Source organism: Camelus ferus, chromosome 20, assembly GCF_009834535.1.
Source record: "Camelus ferus isolate YT-003-E chromosome 20, BCGSAC_Cfer_1.0, whole genome shotgun sequence".
Classification (NCBI taxonomy): Eukaryota; Metazoa; Chordata; class Mammalia; order Artiodactyla; family Camelidae; genus Camelus; species Camelus ferus.
In genome coordinates this window covers 14467855-14488426 of record NC_045715.1, presented here as the reverse complement: position 1 = coordinate 14488426, position 20572 = coordinate 14467855, and the positions used below count along the sequence as shown (strand labels likewise).

At 38.4% G+C, this 20572-nt stretch overlaps 1 protein-coding gene across 7 annotated transcripts in view; it reads right to left on the bottom strand.

Moving 5' to 3' along the window:
• Positions 1-20572, bottom strand: part of CDKAL1 (CDK5 regulatory subunit associated protein 1 like 1) — a 721376-nt gene that overhangs the window by 275677 nt on the left and 425127 nt on the right. For all 7 annotated transcript variants that reach the window (XR_004313468.1, XM_032462575.1, XM_014557197.2 and 4 more), the window contains one exon: positions 13943-14005. Coding sequence is in view for 6 of the 7 variants with exons in the window: in XM_032462575.1 (XP_032318466.1) it covers positions 13943-14005 (63 nt within the window). In the remaining variant the exon portion in view is untranslated. The remainder of the gene's footprint in view (positions 1-13942; positions 14006-20572) is intronic.

The window sequence follows — 20572 nt, the reverse complement described above, 5'->3', positions numbered from 1 at the left end:
CCCCCATGGAGGCTGAAGGATGACTGCACTGAATTTTGAAAATGCAAACTCTAAAATGCAGGGCTCACACAAACTTTACAAAAGTCTTATTAGGATCCTGTACGGATTAAATAAAACACAGTTGGCCTACTGTTTGGAAAAGAAAAAGTTTGTATCAACAATATTCTGAAGAATCCTTTGTATTCAAAGTCTTGGGCTTTATAAATACAGGTTTTTCAATGTTTACACCGAGCTCCACAGGGCTCAGTTATTTCTGAAACTAAAGCATGTGCTTTTTGATAAGGTCTAGAAGTTTGGGTGAGCACGTGGTGGGAAGAGGAGAGCTCAAGACCGCAGAACTCTCAGATCCACAACCACTGCGCCTGCCACTCAGGGAAATTAAGATTTCTATGTATCCTTCTGCTGAAGTTTTGGAGGAGTAAGATTAATTATCTTCAATCAACACACAGTTATAGAGCACTTCCTATAGGCCAACACTGTTTTAGGTGGTGGAGAAACAGCCCTGAGCAAAGCTGACAAAATCCCCAATTACATTCCAATAATGAATTTGGCGTTAATAATAAATACAATCACAGAAACAGTTATTCATTGAGACTGTGCTATGTGCTCAGTACTAGCGGTGGGGCTGACATTCCAGGAAGTAGCACTTCACTGCAAGAATAAGAACAGCCGTTTACTGAGTACTTACTAGGTGCCTGCGGGGTACCATTCTAGACGCTTTTCACTTCATCCTTACAACACCCCTAAGAGCCAGGTACGAGTGAGTTTCATCGATTCTGAATGCACATTTCTCCTTTATAGTTTGGCATCTCTCAGTCTGAGATGCATTTTCTAATGAGGGGTGTCTCACTATCAAAAAGGCAGTTTTTTTTCTTTCTTAGTGTTATATAAATTAATGACAAGTCTTACAATTAATAGTGTTTTAGAGACCATGAAATACAGTATTACTCTCATTGTGCACAGGAGAAAACAGAGGTCAAGGAAACTTCAGTATCTTGGCAAGGGCACACAGCTGGTATATCTAAGAGTCAAAATTTATGGTCTTAAAAGTGGCAGTAACTCCATAAATTCAAAGACCAAATTCTTCTGTTTTTGTGGTTACTTTTGACAACTGACTAGCTATACTCAAAAGAGCAATATAATGAAAACTATAATAAGATATCATTTTTTTCTCTAACAGGAAAGGATTTTACAAGTTAGCTGACACAGTATTTAGAGGAGCATGTGGGGAAACAGCACTGAGTTCCCTTGTTGATGGGAACGAACATTATAACATCTCGTCTAGGGGGTCTCTGGCAATTCCTATCACTGATTTAAAATGCACACACCTATGACCCAGCCATTCCACGCCTAGAAATCTATCCCACAGTTACTATTTATACATGCATGAAATGACACGTTTGTGAGATTACACACTACAGCAGTGCCTGGAAGATCAAAAGATCAGAGGCCACCCCAAGATCCATCAGTAAGAGTCTAGTTAAATAGATATGGTAAACGTCTGGAACAGAATATAGACATCTATTCCTAAAAAGTGAAACAAGCATTTCTTTATGTACTGATTGAAATTATATACAAGATACACTGTCAGTGAAAAAGAGACGAATTTGTAGTATGCTAAGATCTGAATAAAAAAGAGCACATATCTATATGGAAACACATATGCAGGTATGTGGTTTTATATGCAGAAAACAACACTAGATGTACACACATAGAACCAAAAGCAGTGACTGCTTCTGAATGGAACAGGGATCTGCAAGACAGGGTTAGGTGGGAGCCTTTCTTTGACTATGGTGTTAAGCACATGTATTCTCCATTTTATAAGAAAAACCAAGAACAAACTTAGTGCATCCTCCCACAGCTGTGGTCATTACTACTGGAACATTCCAACTACGTAGTGACATGGACAGAGCACCAAGTTGGGAATAAAAGGCTGGGTTTTAACCCTGCATTTGCTGTGGGATAATGGTTAAGTGCCTTGTATAGTTATGGTATGCAGACTGAAAGAATAAATTACACTTCATATATACAAAATAGGAAATTCTAGTCCGTCACTCAGGGTCTGCCCCTGGAGAGGGGGAAAAAAAGACAAGTAAGATACAATCGTTGTCCTGTAGACATTCACAGTGTAACAGGAGGAAATAGTTATGCCAACAATAAATATATAACAGAGCAAAAGAGTTGCAATTCAATGACTGCTGCCACTTCCTCCTACTGTCCCAATGGATTATTGGCATTTTTATCCCAGTTACGGTGCCTGCCACTTAGGAAAAAAGTCATGGTTGTTGAACGGAACTGAATTCTAAGAACACGTCAACTCAATTAATGAAGAATATGCACATCATGGTAGCAGCGTGAGAACAGTTTTCTGTGTGCATCAGAAAAGATGCAAAGAAGTAAAACTAAACTGGGTCTTGAAAGAGGAGTAAGAACTCAGCAGGACAAAAGAGACTTTTTTTTACCTGTATAGTAGACGTGGGATGGGAAGAGTGGTAAGATTCCGTGAGCTCTCAGGGCCCTCCCAGCTCTACAGTTGAAGACGGGAGGAGGGACGGACGCAGTGTTGATTATTTTGTATTACTGTCTCCATGGGGAAGGGAAGTAAGTTCCAGAATATGCCACCGGTTGAAGATCCCAAGAATTACACCCCATATACTCCAAGCAGCAATGTATTAGAGGGTAAAAAGCAGAACCATCTAAGAAATTGTGTGGAGAGATGTAAAGGTAAGTGGAATAGTAAGAAACTATGAGTACAAAGAATGGTTAAGGGAAGATTACCAGCTCGCAGGGGGAGAGAAACTGAAAAACAATGGAAAGTAAGCACACACGCCCTAGAGGTATGGGGAAGAAGGGAAACCATAAAAGCATTAACTACATCATTGTTTTAAATTAAATTAGAAAAAGAAAGTGTTCATAAGAAATAAAAAGTGAGGAATATAGACAAACAAGCAGCTTTAAAATTACTCCCCTCCAAAGAAAAGGCCTACAATTGAACTAGGGCTGTCTATTGTATGCATTATTATATGTTGAATTGTTTTATTTTACAGTAATCAAAAATGGAACAGTCTCCTTTCTTACCCATCTGTGAACCATATAATGCTTGAAGCTAAATTAAAAAGAACCTGAAAAAAATCCTTTATTTTTATTTGATGCATGTGCACTTAAAATACCTCTGGAATTCCGAAAAGCACCCAAAGGCAGGGCATTAAATCATGGAAAATATTAACAACCATTAGAAGAAGCTGGTTAACTTATTTTCTTCCCAGATGCTAAAACTCTCTAGTTTTCCACTTTCAAGAGAAGAGTGGTAATATACACATTAAAAAAGCACCAGAGATGCTAACTGTAGTTAATGTCTTCTTAACCTTGCACAAAACCCCTAGAGAGAATGAATTACTGCCCCATGGAAATACTTTCATTTCACTATTCTCTGTCAGCAGAATTCTGGAAATTGTGCAAGTCAGAATCTGTATCAAAGGCTGGTGATCATAGGGGAGTGGTACCTAGACTGGGGCCTTTCAGCCACCATTAATAATACGCTGAGGAAGACACAGGCCAGGCCTGGGGAGCCAATTCCGCGAACGGCACCAACGCACACTCCACCAATCAAAGGACTCTCAACAGTCTTAAAACTTGAGCAGCAGAGCTAGAGATGAAAAAGATCAGTAATGGCTTCCTCATTTCTCTAGCGGATGCCTGAATTACTTTTTTTTTTTTTCCTAAATGCTTCTTGTTTTACTTACTTTTTAAAAATTGAAGTATGGTCAGTTGACAACGTTGTGTTAATTTCTGGCATACAGTGTAGTGATCAGTTATATATTACTTGTTTTAAGCATCACTAGCATTAATGCTTCTTAGCACATCTCAAATATAACTTCAGCTACAAAGAAGTCATTAACATATTTTGTGATAAATACATTGCTAAGAAACAAAGTATACTTTTCGGGGGAGGGGATTTGAAAATTCTTCCTTGAAAATAAGGTATGGGCATTTTTAAATTTAACTTCTCTTTGTGTCTTCCAAGCAATTTTCCAAACAGGTTTACCAGGTTAAAACACTGTCATGAGATTTTAGAGAACAAAGGTTAAATGAGCAGCTTTTTTTATCTTCTTAATTAAAATAGTAAATGTCTGAAAAACTACATCTGACATTGGTGTTAACCTTTGACAGGGAGGCCAGGCACACTATATAAGGATGAGATTAGGAACAGGAAGAAACTCTCTCATATCCTTCACATTTTATACAGGAGAGGTTTGAAAATCATTTTTATTTATTTTCATTTTGGATATCTTTTTCCCTTTCATCTTTCTCTCTCAATTTGCTAAAGTGAAAACTATAATGAACATGAAATTAGGGTTGCCAGATAAAAACGAAGCATCTACTTACATATGAATTTCAGACAAGCGAATAAGTTTTTAGTATAAGTGTGTCCTATATATTGCATGGGACATACTTATACTAAAAAGCAAAAAAACAAAACAAGCAAAACAAAACCCTCATTTTTTTTAACCCTCATTGTTTATTTGAAATTCAAATGTAACTGAGTGTCCTGTAATTTTATGTGCTAACTGGCAGCTCTACATGCAACAGGCCTAACACAGCAAGTGGAGGGTGTACTAGCCAAGTCTGTTGTTGGGAAGGGTTGTTAAGTGGTAGTGCCCACTGATGGTGAGGCACAGAGAAAAGAGCTGGGGCATGGGATGCATCAAAGAAGAATGGTGATACATTTCAAGTGCATGCAAAGACTGATGGTGGAGGACCAGCACAGGGGTGACTGGTGGAGCAGCTGGAGCCAAGCAGCCCAGGAATGAGTGGTACGTGCACATTCTATGATTCTTGGTACAAGGCAGGTCCGCTTCCCTCCTCTGCTGATTTCTTCCGTATGCTAGTGACTTTTGCAAAGGCAGTATATAATCAATGACAGCAGAAGTTGAGATACTTTTAGGCTCGATAAATAATTTAAAATAAAGTATCTGCCGTATCTATGTAAATTTTCTTTTTCATTTATTTTAACTTGAGGTGTAATTGAAATACATTATGTTAGTTTCAGGTATACAACATAGTGATTCAATATTTGTATATATTGCAAAATGATCACAGTGGCTCCAGTTAACATATGTCACTATACGTGTAAGATTTTTTTCTTTTAAAGAGAGCTTTTAATATTTACCCTCTTAGCAACTTTCCAACACACAATATGATATTATTAACTATAGTTGTCATGCTGCACATTGCATCTCCATGACTCATTTATTTTATAACTAGAAGGTCATACCTTTTGACTCCCTTTACCCATTTCTCCCACCTCCTACCCTGTGCCTCCCACCAATCTGTGTTTTATGTCTAGGAGCTTGTTTTGTTTTGTTTTAGATTCCACATTTAAGTGAGATCATATGGTATTTGCCTTTCTCTGCCTGACTTACTTCACTTAGCATAATACCCTCAAAGTCCATTCATGTTGTTGCAAGTGGCAAGACTTCCTTTTTATGGGTAAATAATATTTCACTGTGTGTGCATATACAGGTATACATACACACACTCATTTCTCTTGTCCATTCATCTATCAATGAACACTTAGGTTGTTCCATGTCTTGGCTATTATAAACAATGCTGCAATGAACAAGGTGGTGCATATATCTTGTTGAGTCGGTGTTTTCATTTTCTTTGGATAAGTACTCAGAAGTGGAATTGTTGGATCATATGATAGTTCTATTATTAATTTTTTGAGGAACTGCCATACTGTCTTCCATAGTGGCTACACCAATTGACATTCCCAGCAATAGTGCACAAAGGTTCCCTTTCCTCCACATCCTTACCAACACTTATTATTTCTTGCCTTGTTGATAACAGCCTTCTAACAGGTGTGAGGTGATATCTCATTATGGTTTTGGCTTGCATTTCCCTGATGATTAATGATACTGAGCATCTTTTCATGTGTCTATTGATCATCTGTATGTCTTCTTTGGTAAAATATCTATTCAGATCTCTGTCCATTTTTCACTTGCATTTTTTTTCTGTTGAGTTGTATGAGTTCTTAATTTTGGATATTAATCTCTTATCAGATATATGATTTGCAAATATCTTCTCCCATTTGCTATGTTGTCTTCTCGTTTTGTTGATGGGTTACTTTGTTGTGTAGAAACTTTTTAGTCTGATGTGGTCCCACTTACTTTTGCTTTTGTTGTCTTTTAGATTTTAATTAATTTTAATCAACACTTCTATACTGAATATTAGCACAAGATTTGATCGTGAACTCCTCCCCCCTCCCCAATTACTGATATTTTCTGGGAATAGCTGGGCGATGGGTTGAGGGAAGAGAATATGCTACTATTAAATAGGACATTTTTAAATTAGGACCTGGGGAAGTTTCCGACTTCTGCATCATGACCTCACTTGGTGTCCTGATAAATGCAACAGGACAGCATTCTACCAGTTTCTAACCTACCCTGCTGCCATTTTCCCATCTCTATGAGGCATCAGTTGATTCTCTTCTCAACCTTTCTCAAAAGCTTTAGGCTTTTATACTGGGTGCCCTGTTTCTCTGGCTTGGACATCCCCTGATGCTTTGGCTCTAAGCAACTCCAGTCCTTTGGCTGGAACCTGCCCCATCCCCACTCTTACAGAAGGGAGTTGAGAGGAGAGCAAGGTAAATAGGTCTCTGCTAGAAACAGAGTGCCCAACAGTCATCTATTAGTCTCCAGCAATATCAGCCCTGATGTCCAGCTTCAGTCCAGTGAGCTCTGCCCCAGGCTGATGGTGAATTAACTAAGGGGGGAAGAGTGGAGGTGAAGGTGGCAGTTCTCAGTGTAAGTTCGGCTGTTTTACTGTCTGCTTTACAGGGAAGCCAGTCAACGGAACCCTCAGTGCTTCCCCCTGCACTATTTCTGTCCTCTGCCTCTCCTTATTTCTTCTCATACCTTATTTCTACATAGGATTTGCTTCTTTAGATTCAGATTTGGGACTGGGGTGAAAGAGTCAGGGGCAAGAAGGTCCATTTCAGCCTTGAGCTTAAGTTGTGTTGTGAATCCTCCTTTATTACAGCACCTTACTTTGTAGATTTTCAGCTACTTGTGGCAAAGGAGTGATGAACACGGACTCTGGAGTCAGACTGCTCTATAACTGACTGTGTGACCTTAAGCAGTTACTTAATCTCTCTGTGTCTCAACTTCCTCATCTGTAAAATAGGGGATAATAATAGTACTTATAGGGTTGGTATAAATATTAAATGAGTTATGTGTACATGTAAAGCTTTGAGAATAGTACCAGTCACATGGTGTGCTTTACATAGCTGAGCAGTAATAACAACAATTATTATCATCATCATCATGATAACAACAACAACAACAACAACAACAACAACAACAACAACAACAACAACAATAATGATCCAATCTGATTCCATTCTCCTTGTCAAGCCTCAGGGTAACTGTCAGAGCAGAACTCTACCATCTAAAGGTCCCTGGATTTATCATTTTAACACCACTAAAATCTCTTGACACATACTTCCATACAATCTATCCTTTCAGTGACAGTAACAAAATAAATAAATCAACATGTCAAAAATAATGTTTAATTTTTAGAACAATGCCATGCTAGAAGGAAAAGAGAAAAACACATAGGTACGATATTGAAGTCAGGCTCAAGGAAACAGGATCTGTTACTCAACTTGAATCACAAGGTGAGGGGGGTTAAAAATGAGGAAAATGCTTTTGGATCAGGTTGGCACAGATCAGGAAGCAAGAAGGTGGTAAGAGATAACTACGGTTGGAGCAGAAAACAGCTGAATTATATGTGCATCTTTGGTAATAATTATATGGCCACCTTGAGAGGGAAGATACTTTAACAAACGGAAGCACAGATTTTACACCAGAAGAGCTCTTTAGTATGCCCACTATTCTGAAGCTGAGTTATTCATTCCATTTTAGTGTGGAGTTCATGGGACCAAGGAAGTGGGATGAACAGTTACTGAAGTGCTCACATCCCTGTGTTTCAAGGCCATAACCTGAGCATGATTTAGTACGACTTGCTCTTAATATAACAATAAGGGAACTCAATCAATTAGACATTTATCCAATTGTCCCTGATATTTAGCAACATCCCTAAAATTACTTTTTAAACCTTTTTTAGTCTTTGCCAAAGATAGGGAACAGAGTGAAGCACACAAATGGCTTTGGACAATCTGCTGCAGAGAACTGTTTTAAGCATGGCGTAAACACGCCAGATCAATAACTTGTTTCCTTATCTGCATGTGCCATGAAAATCTGGCTATCATGGAGTGCCGGATCCATTAGAAACTGAATTTGCTATTTCCAGACAGCAGATAGCTCAAAGCTCAACAGGGCCAGCAGGCAATAATCCAAATTCGCATCTCCCTCTCTAGAAGAACAACTCAAAGCACTCTGTTGCTACATTATGCTACTCAAAGCAAAGGAGATAATGAAAGTCTGACATGACCGTAGCTGCCTCAGGATTGAGTCAAATGGCCATCATCCTTCAGACGTAAAGAGCTGGATAAAGTGACTTTTATCTTCAATCACTAGACAAATTTGATTAATGGAGAAATGTAAATCAATACATGATTACTGAAATGAAACCATCCCTTTTGCTCAAGATATGATATACGTATGTATGAAACTCGATGTCACAGAGACTACTACTAGTCTCTTAGGGAAGAAAGGATAGTGTATAACCTAAGATTTTTCTCATTCCCAAGACTTCTGAAATGGATTGGGCTTCTGCCCAAATGAAGCTGTATAAAATAAAATTTTATACTTTTTATTATATATTTCACTGTACACTAGTAGATCTGAATTCCTAGAAATATTTGTATGAATGACAGCTCTTAGGAAGTGTGGTTAAGGGAAATATACACCAACTTGGGGGGGTGTATTTAATACTACAATTAAAAATGCATTGTACTGATGCACTATTGATAAGTATTCACTCAAGTTATGCCTACAGTAATCTTTAGGATAAAAGTATCTGATAATAAGTCTCAAAGAGCTGAATATTTTTACAGTGTCTGATTATATAAACAAACTGGGGGAACACTGATTCTACCCTTCTCATCTTTTATGCTCACAAATGTTTTCTGTCCTTTACTTAGTTACCAACCCATGTTCAACCATTCTTTCACTATTTCTTTTATTAAACCACTCTCTATAGTAATACATACTTCATTTATCCAACCTTATTAAGAACCAGCTGTTCCTAAGAAGAGTTTTCAAGATAAATAAGACTTATTCTTAAAATATCAATGTTTGTAAAGATAGATTATACACAGCTCTACCATCTTTAAATAAAACATCTGTTTCTTGATATAATTTAGGCCCAATTATTTCACCTTGGGACTACAAAAACATATAGGGATATTTGGGTATTTGGGTCCAGATTAAGTGGTCTTGGGCAGCTGCATTCTCAGAGCTCCTCTGTTAATGACCGACAGCTTTTATGACCCTGTCCTTGCCTTCATTTAGTACACTGCCACTTCTTAATGGAGCTCTGACTTCTTGAAGCAATTAACTGCCCTCTTCTAAACTGCTGCTAGGGTTGACTGTGGTTTGGGAAACCAGGCATCTATGTTTGTTAGAACTATTAAAAAAAAAGTGTACTGTTTGTGGATGGAGGACTGAAGAGGTAATGAGGTGGGGAGAGACAATTAGATGATTTGGACAGTCTGGGCTGAGGCTGGCTCACTTTTAGGTTCTGGGCTGAGTTTCTGACAGCTAAGATTGCTGCACAAAAGGCCTCGGGTTGAGTGATTTTCCTATCTGTTCATCTGCTAACTTCTCAAGTGTATTCATGCACAGCTGTTTTTTGGACACATATGAGTTTGTTTACAGTTCAACTGATACATGTCTGTGTGTGCAGAAAAATCACTGAAATAACATTTGTCACCAAAAGACAAAGAAAACTTTACTTCACCAACATAGAAGCTATGTAATAATGTTTCTCTTCACGTGTGTCCACTGATTTCTGTACAAAATGTAGAATATTTTACAAATGTAGAAAAGTATTAAAACAGCAATCGTCACTAAAAGAAAATGAGAAGCCCACTTCACAAAATACAGAAACTGCAATAGTGGTATCTTGTTAAAGACTCACTTTCAGTGGTTGAGCTTAGAGCAAAATGAGCACTCAAAATGAGTCTTAAGGAAAATACTTGATTTATTTTTTTAAGCTGTAAGACAAATTTTGCTGGACACTGGAAGAATTTTATTTTGGATTAATTAATTACTTCATTAATTCATATAGAGTAACTGTGTTTAGGAATGTATTCAACTTTGCAGATGTTAAAAACCACCACAGACCTAAACAGAACTGTGTACCTTTTTCCTTCCAAGAATTTTCATATTTTATAGTAGCTTTTTACATTAGCAGATTATAAACATCTGTGTGTAGCTAATAAACCTAGATTTCCCCCAGACATATAATTCTGATAAAATCTAACAAGAAAGAAAAGAAGAAAGAAAGGAAGTAAGAAAAAGAGAGAGACAGACATCTTCTATATGCATGGCAGTATTTTCTTCAGGCCAAAGACAGAAAGCACATGCTAATTTGCATAGCTGTAATAAAAGTGTTCTAATTGTAGCTTATTCTACTTACCCGTGACTTATCCAAAGGAAAAATTCAACTCCAGATTGGATTTCTGTGACCTGGAAGATCTCTGGCCCTATAACCTTTCCTGGTCATTAGCATGATGTGTTTTCAGAAATTACAAGCTATGTTTATTATGTGTTTATTCAAATAACAGAGGAAAGAATATAATGTACAAAATACAATCAGATTACCTGCTGCTCTGGGTTCCCTTTACCAATGTTCCCTTTCATTAGGACAGATAAATGGAAATTAGTTCGGTCCAGCCTTTCTGTGTAAGTGTATATTATAAGAATTCCCAAAAACATTTTTTTTTAAAAGATGAACATGGAACCAGAGATAACAATCCAAAATGAAATTCTTCCAGTGTCCAGCAAAATTTGTTTTAGAGTATAAAAAAAAAATCAAGTATTTTCCTTAAGACTTATTCTGAGTGCTTATTTTGCTCTAAGCTTTATTTGATTCTTGCAACAGCACTTAAGAGAAAACCAACTGACCATTTACAACCTAAACAATGGCTTTAGAGTATGACTAAGAAATGCACCTGGCTTCACTCAAACAACAGATTTGTTTAACCTGGTGACTCCTGTGTCTGGGGTCAGGCTGGAGCAATCTTGGATGGGGGAGGAAAGAACAGCAAATGTAACTGACTCACTGGGAACAAAACGGTGGTACTCACTACTCTTTGTAATTACAACTGTTTTAACAGTTTCTCGGAGGCAAGGCTATCATTTAAGTGACCTACTATAATTTGGGATGAAGCCCCAGGAAATTATGCCAAGTTGAGAACAGAAGTTGCATTTCTGAGTTCACTCAGCATAATGAATCCACTGAGGTGATGAGTATTCCTTCTTCGGTAGAAATTTACGTCACGGGAAAAATTAACAATTAAAAAAATCTAGCTGGAGAGGAAGAGAATACTGCAACATTCACTCCCAGGAGCAGACCGCAGTTTATTTTACTTCTTGCATCATTTTTGTTATACAAAATTTCAGTCATATAGAAAAAATATATGGAATAGAACGATGAAGCTGCACAAACCAATAATTCAGTTTCAATCATCAACATGTGGCCAACCTTCTTTTACTGAAACTTACCCATCCCCTTCTTTTAATTCTTTTTTAAAGCAAATCCCAGACAGCCTATATTTTATTGTATATAAGCTTTCATTTATGATATACACATATATATGTAACCTGAAGATCATTCCAGAAATCTCACCGAGCATGAGATGTTTAAACCAATTTTAACCACATCTTACAAAACCGTTTACACTAAAATCTATCTGCCTAGAAAACTAATTTATTTGAATATAATTGGATAATTAAAATGGCAAAGTAACTTGAATCACAACAGTCTATTATTTTATTTATGGAGAGAAAGGGAACATTCTAAGATTGAGAAAAGCGTGCACGTTACTCAATCCCTGTGATTCTGGGCTTTGTGGACACCCATCGACATGAGACAAGGTGAACAGTAACACAGTTAGACCGGCCCGGATGGAGCTTGGAAAAACGGGAGGAGGCTACCACGGGTCAGGAGCTGCCTAGAAGGAACCTTTTGCCTCTTCCTTTACTACACGTACAGAAGGAAACGGAATGCCAACAGGCTAAACCTTGGGAGCTTCAAAAATCACTCATCAAGCAATCCAGCTACTTATAATAATTTATTACCGATCTTAAAGCAAAGATCAAAAGGAACTCCATCTAGCATTTACATTCAGTTCCTCACTGCCTGATGACTAATTTGTAGAGGAATGAAGTCTGCACAAGGGAAGCCAACATAATCTGAGGTGACTTTGATACAATGCCACAAAGGATATGAAGAGGAAGCCAGTAGAAAAGCTGCAAATGGCTAAGTTCCATTAAGAGTTCTAATAAAAGAATAATGGAATTTCCCTTGGCTATGAATTAAAAAATGTTAGAAGCAGGCAAAATTTAGACAAGTCAGGCAAAACCTTTGCTCTGTTATAGCCTCTTATTGTTGCTGTTGATAAATATTAACTGAAGCCACTGGTGCGTTTATGTTAATTAAATGGCATCATCTAAAAAAATGCAACTTTCCCATCAGAAATCTGGCCAGTCTCACTCCTTTTGCTGTTGTGTTACTTATCAGCCTGCACCTTCCGTCTGCATTGTCAGACACTCCTGGCTCACTCAACCTCTTTCAAACAAAGTGCCATACTCTGCAAAGTGATTGATTTAACTTGAAAAATGTAACTTGAAATGATAAAAAAAAAAATTTTTAGTCTTGTATATCCCCATGGTCACATGGAACATAAACACCTCTTTTTCCAAATTTTTGGTGCTTAAGTCACTTGGTCACTATAGAAACACTAGAAGCTCTTCAAATTCTTGCAACTTCTATGAACAACTGGAACAATTTTTTCCTCCTGAATCCAGACATCTCCATACTCTCAAATGAGGAAAGTGGTTTTCACACTACTTATTTTGGCTAGTTAAAAAATTCCCACCACATGTCTCCTTGTAAATTCATAGATAAAGATTTAAGTTTATATTAGCATTTCGACTGTGCAAATGTTTTGTTTGCTTCTGAAAGCACCTCGAATTAACAGATTTACTGGAACCTGAAATGACAGAGAAGTTTTGCACAAGTCTCAGAATACTTGTGATGTATTTCCCCATGAAGATGTGGTGCTGAGCAGTTTCTTAAAAAACAGAAGTATTTTCTAAAAAAACCTGATTTTTTAACAAATATATGGTGAAATACTTAAAAATGAAAAGACGTCTGAGAATTCTTCAAATACAGGGAATGGAGAGTGTGGGGTATACATGAGACAAGTCTGGCCATAGGTCCAGGAAGCCAGGGGATGGGTTCCACAGGGGTCATTACCCTCCTCGGCTTTCTGTGCAGCAAAGCTCTTGGGAGTGAGTATTTCACGTATAATTCTAGGGACTGCTTTTTTTTCTGAGGGTTTTTATTTACAAATGTGATTTTCTATCAGGAGCAATGGAGAGCCAAGAGTTGGCAATTAATATTTCAACTATCTTTACCAATTCAAAAGCCAAGTTCCCCCATGCTGCTGTTTGGAAAGAAAGAATCCACCAACCAAAAAACACCCCTCAAAATCTGTCTTTTCATGGTCTTTGAGATTTCAGTGACAACACGTAATGAGATTTTAATGTGAATAAAATAGAATTATTTTAGTTAGGAAATACAAAGTTTCTCCTTTCTTTACAAGATATAAAGAGTTGAAACATTAAAATTGAAATATAAACGTAATTGGTAAGTATACTTCAGAATCACTATGTACTGGTGAAAACTGTGCTATACGTTCAGAAGGACATCTGTTAACCCAGTAAGACTAGTAACATGCTTCTCTTACCTTGTGATCATAGGGACTGTAAGAATGAAACACGCGAGAAAGATCTTTTGTTCTTTGCTTTTTCTGTGGAAGAAAACACAAACATTTGTGTTGACAGGTGGCAAAAATATACACATCTGTATATATCTGTATGTGTACCTCTGTCTGCCTGTCTGTCTGTTTTATGACATTGTTTACGTAGAGGTTCTCCCCTTGTACCACCAGCTGAGGGAATACACTGTCAATCTGGGACAAATGGATACAACTAGAAACCAAAGCCATTTGATGGTTATGTGGGTCACTGTCCCAGACCAGCCAGGCAACCGCTTCCTAGAAGGCTCTGTAATTAAAACTCTATTTATAATAAATGCATAATTCGGAGACTAAAATGAAGAAAAAGCTATGAAAAGAAAGAAAACAAACACATTTAGGGCACTTTAAACTTCACTGAAATACCAACTTCTGTTACTCAGAATCGGGCACTCATGCTTCATTTAATATACCTCCTTCAGGCTTCCTGGCCACAGCGTCGGTCTGTCCACTGGAGCCTGCAGCTGTGAGCCTGCCTTTGCTCTGTCACTGCTATATAGTGACATGTGTTTATGTCTCACACACACTCAATAAGTATCTGCTATGTCAACGAATAAATGAATATATCTGAGTTAGGTATATAATTATTATCTCTGCAATAATGACACGTAACTCTCACACACAGTTATAAAAAGACAAGCCTTTCTTGGCTTGTAATGATGCTTCCTTGATTAGAAGAAGCCAGGCACTACTCCAGTGCCCTCCCCACCACCTAGTCCCCAGTATCTGCGACAGTGAAGTGTGTAGTTCTCTGATGAGAGCTGACTGTAAGAATCAGCTTGTTTACCAATCCACTGTGATTTGTCCACCCGCCATAACCACCATGAGCCATTCTGCAGGTGTTTCCAGACCTTCGGTGTGTGTATCTTCACACACAACTGATTACTATTACTTTCAAAGAAAAGGGATCATTCTGTACAAAGTGCTCTGAAACTTACTTTTTTCCACTTAACAATTTATCCTTGCCAAACTCGAAGGCTTGTATATCCAGCTCTCTAATCCCTTACACAGAGTTCTGAAGCCCAAAAAACTTCTGAAATCTGAACTTTTTTCCCGCAATTCACTTCAATTTTTAAATAAAATGATAATCTCCCACAAACATCTTTGCCAGCCTGAGAATGTATATATATATTTTTAAAGATAAATTACAGAAGTCCAGTTGCAGGATCAAATAGTATGCTTGTCATAATTACCCTGACAGAAACTGCCAAACAGCCCCTTCCCCCAAACTCTGTACTGATGTCCTCTTGCCAAGACAGAATGAGAGAAGGGATGCGGCTTAAAAAGGAAGTTCTTAATTTCTCTCTTCCATTTAAAGATTAGGACATTTCTAAATTTAGAGCACAGATACAACATTTTAAAAACAGATATTGAACATCTTCCCAGAATCTGATGATGGAATTTATTTCTTGTATTTACTTTTCATACAGCATAGAGTTAGCCCACTACTACATCTTAAAATTCTGCCATGAGAATGGCCTGTTTGACTTTAACACTGCCCTCCTCTTGCTCCACATTCTCTTCAGATGTTGTTAATCCTTGCCTGGTGTCCACATTTCCTAGAGAAGTAGTCCTTCCTTAAATTCCAGTGTCCTCAGGAACCCATCTGTCATACCTCCCCAATGTCGGAGATCTAAGCACATCCCCCAGCATAGCTTCCACGCGACCTTTGGCAGCTACTTGGCTAAGTAGTCAGATCTGATAGTAATTAGCACCTTGTGTTCGAGTCGTCTGTATAGAACTCACAGTTTTCCCACAGATTAGTTCCCTGTTTCAGAACTCTCTTTGGAGCCACAATTCCAGTTAGCAGTCCTTCAAATCACTTGGCCTGTTTCCACATTCTGATGCCGACTAGAAGTCATCCCTCCCGGCAGCTCAGCCAATATTCCTACTTTCTCTGTCCACTTCTGAGCTGTGCTTCTGACCACCTGGCTCCAAAGTAATTTAACACCCTTTTCTCTGGAGAGCAGACGTGTATTTCTAAACTGATTGGAAATGGCCCTGTGGCTCTGTGAGCCCTGGAATCCATTCTGAACGGGTCACTTGCCCACCAAAGTTTTCATTAGCTTATAATTTTCTCTTTCCTTTCCATACACCCACTTAGTTGGTTTAACAGGTCTTGGCTTACACTTCAATCAGAAGGAAAATGACGGATATTAACACTTCCTTTGGTAGGAGACAATATAAAACACTTGGGAAATTTTTTTTTTCAGGAAGGAAATTATGCTAGAGAAGATAAAATAGGTGGCATATCAGTATTCAACATAGGAGGTGTCCCAAGGACTGATCAGCATTAGAAACGGTTGAGCTACAAGCTTGAGTTGGCAGGTGGATAAGGGACATGCAGAGGTGGTTTTGTGTGGGCTTTTTATGTGGGTTTTGATTTTATGTCTTTATTTTCATAGCTAAAACCTATCTATATATTTTTTCTATTATTTTGGGAAGAAAGTAGTATAAATAATAAGCAAATGACACTATTCATATTAAGCCCCCAAAGAGGGGAGGGTATAGCTCAGTCATAGAATGCTTGCTTAACACGCACAAGGTCCTGGGTTCAATCCCCAGCACCTCCATTAAGAAATAATTGAGTAAACAAGCCTAATTACCTCTCCACCCTCAAAAAACCACAATAAGCCCCAAAAGAAGACAGTGACGAAAGAATGCCTTTTTTTCTGACAACAAATTTATTATGCACAACCACAGTGAAGTCTTGGCTATGAATAGTGAAGGTTATAAATTATTAGTCCTGCTAACTGAAAACCAGTGCTATTTTTCCTGTGAAGTCAGAGTCGTATAGCCCAGTGGTGTATCTTCAGGATCCAGAATAGGGGCTGACTAACAATGGCCCCAGGGCCAATCCAGCCTATTGCCTGTTTCTATCAATAAAGTTTTATTGAAACACAGCCGCACGCATTTGCTTATGTATTATCTATGACTGCTTTCATGCCACAATGGCAGAAGTTGAGTGGTTACAATAGAGGCTTTATAGCCCATTAATCCAAAGGTACTTACTATTTGGCCCGTTACAGAAAACATGAGCCTCCTCTGATCTAGAACCTCTATCTCTGACTACGTCTACTTCTGGCAGTAGCCCTTTGACCCAAAACCACATGAACAACTAACTGTTCAGCAAAATTCCTTGCTCCTTCTACTTACCGAATGGAAACAGTTTAAGAATCGATCATAATCCATATCCTAACACATCAGGATGAAGAAACCAAGCAAAATATCAATTAGCTGTCTTGTTTTCAGGATTTTACCTTCTGAGCATTCTGTATTCAGACAGAGAATGTTACAAGTTGGTTTCTGGAGCTTTCCGAGCCTTCTGTATTCACATTAAAACTGCTGATGACAAAAACTCTGAAAAGAGACCTGTTACTAAGTTCTGGCATTAAAGCCAAGTAGAAGGCTTTGTGTACTAGTAACTAAAGTTGCTAGTGAGCCAGTTTCTCACATGCACACAGCGTTAACAATACTATCCTACAAAGCCTGTTGAGCCTTGCTATCAGCAGTTTTAACTGAAATTAAGAGCTGAGCCCAAAATGGAGTAATTAGGTATTTTCCTATTGCATCACAGTGTGTGTCTAAATTACCTCCCACTTTTTAGCCTGTTAAACATCTCAGTCATGCAACCACCTGTTAATTCTCCAGGTGTTTAAAAAGTAAACATGTTAAACAAGTTGTGTGATGAACTTGTAACAAGGGTGCCCAAAGCACAAGGTGTAAGGCAAATCTCTCCCCCAGCACTGAATGAGGTGCCATCAAGTCAGCTCCACCATCAACCTCGAGGTACACAGAGATGAGAGGATGTTCAAAAGTAACTACGTGCCGAGCCCTGCAGTATGCAAATTTGATGAAACTTCTGGATTTCTGACAAGTTGAACAATTCCTAAACTGCTTGTGAATTTCACTCTGCAAGGACAGGAAACACCGATGACCCCTTTTATATCCATGTTTAAACTCCCTTTCTGACAAAACCAAACAAAATTAAAGGTCCCAAAGGAGGATTTTTAACAGTTCAGGTTTCCAGACAATGTAATTATTCCAATTTTTATCAAAGGTATGCAACGGAACTCAGAACTGAGAGACACTCCACATGTGATGAGAACCTGTGTTATTTCGAATGTGACGTTATACAATCAACTGAGTTTTAACAATATCCACCAACTGAACTTCTCTTGGTTCCTCTAACTAACTCGGTGCTTTCTGTGCCCATTCTCTACTTGTAGATTAAAGTTTTCTCAAATAAATAGTGTTATTATAAGGTAAAACTGTAGTAATGCTATGAATATCATTTCTATATATGGAATCTCAAAAATAATAAAACCTACAAGCTTTCTGAGTTTGATGTGCTCAAAGTACATTATAATAAAATACAAATGCTTCAGCAAGCCTTCATCAGACTTTGTGGTAAGAACCCAAAAGGCAGGTTTGAGCGTCAGCATACCAACTTCTGCTCTCTAGTTTTGCAGGTTAAGCGGCTTGGAAGTGGTCACTCTGTCCCAATAAGTAACAAGGTGAAAAGACTGAAAACCCAGCAACTCTTCTTGAAGAGAGGGGAGGACACGGAAGACTGCTGCACGCCCCACAACCCCAGACTGGAGAGACCAATAGGTAAACACAGGGAATGTAGCTTCCCAGACAGAGTGGATCACTGTGGGAACCAATGCTGGGGTAGGAAAACCTGAACCGTACTTGCTGGATGGCTGAGCTCAGTGCTGACAACTCATGAGAGCTGAGAACTCCATGGGGATCCGGTCATAGGGGGCCCCACAACGTTGTGAGATTTACCACCAGGAGCTCAATGAGGTTCCCACAGTAAATATCAGAGAAAAATCCCCTTAGGTTTCCAGCAGAAGGAGGGGTGAAGGAACCATTCTGAAATACACCAGTGCACTCTGTTCTTAACAGGGCCTGCCCGCAGGAGAAACTAGCTAACCAGAGCCTGACTGACCTGGGGAAGGGAATACGCAACTCCAACCCACCTAGCCATCCTATCTCACCAAAGAGGAGGAAAAAAACCTGAGAAACGCTTGTTATGTTCACAGTCCAGAGGTCTAGGCCAACTGGAAGACTGAGATCTAGTCATAGGAATACAGGATATTTCCCCGCTTCTCACACCTTGCCATATCACTAAAGGCAGCTCCTTTGAACCAGTAATCATGTCTGGTTATCAAGAAAAATCACAAAGAATTATTACCAGAAAAATCAAAGGCAAAAAACACCCACAATTTGAAAACACAGAGTAAACATCACAAGCAGACATGGCAGAGAAGTGAGAATTACCATAAAACTGTGATGAATACAGGACGGGCTCTAATGGATAAAGCGGGCAGCAGGTGGGAACAAATGGACAAGGTAAGCAGAGATGGAAATCCTAAGAAAGAGCCCAAGGAAATGCTAGAGATCAAAAACAATGTAAGAGAAATGAAGAATGCCTTTATGAACTTACTAGTAGACTGGATGCAGCTGAGGAAAGAATCTCAGAGCTAGAGGATATATCAACAGACTCCTGGAAAATGCAAAGTAAAGAATAAAGACTGAAAGAAAAGAGAAGAGAATATCCAAAGATACTGTGGGATAACTATGTTACGGAACTACCAGAAGGAGAAGAAAGAAAGGAAAAGAAATATTTAAAACAATGATGGCTGAGAATTTCCCCAGACTAAGGCCAGACACCAAACCACAGTTCCAGAAGCTCAGAGAACACCAAGTAGGACACGTGCCAAGAAAACTACACCTTGGCATATCATTTTCAAATTACAGTAAACCAAAGATAAAGAAAAAAATCCTGAAAGAAGCCCAGGGATGGGGGAGAACACTTAACCTATAGAGGAACAATAGTAAGAGTTACATCCAACTTCCCCTCAGAAACCAGGCAGGCAGGAAGAGAGTGGAGTGAAACATTTGAAGTGTTGAGAGATAAAAAACCCACCAACCTAGAATTCTGTACCCTGCAAAATTAGCCTTCAAAAATGAAGGGGCAATGAAGATTTTTTCATGCAAAAAGAAATGAAGGCATTTGTTGCCAGTAGACCTGCCTTGCAAAAAATGTTAAAAGAAGTGCTTTAGAGAGAAGGAAAAGAATATACGTCAGAAATGTGAAGCTACATAAAAAAAGGAAGAGCAGTGAGGAAGGAATAAATGGAAGTGCAATAAAAAACTTTTATTTTTCTTATTCTTAATTGATCTAATAGATAAGTTTGTTCAAAGTAATAATAGCAAAAACTAATAAAAATAACAGCAACAAATGATAGCAACAATTTGACTATGTATGCTTATGTTTACATGAAATGAAATGACAGCAACGGTACAAGGGATGGGAGGAAGGAATTAGGATTCTTTTGTTGTTATAAGGTACTCACACCGCCTGTGAAGCAGTGTCGTCCAGGTGAAAGGGGGTTGTTTTCTACTTGGATTAATTGCAAACAAACGTTGCAAACTCTAGGGCAACCACTAAAATAAGTTGTTTTTGTTTTGTTTTGTTTTGTTTTTAAAGTGTAAATGATATGCTAGGAAAGCAGAGTTTCAACACACTTAGGTTTTCCTGCTCCCTTTCTG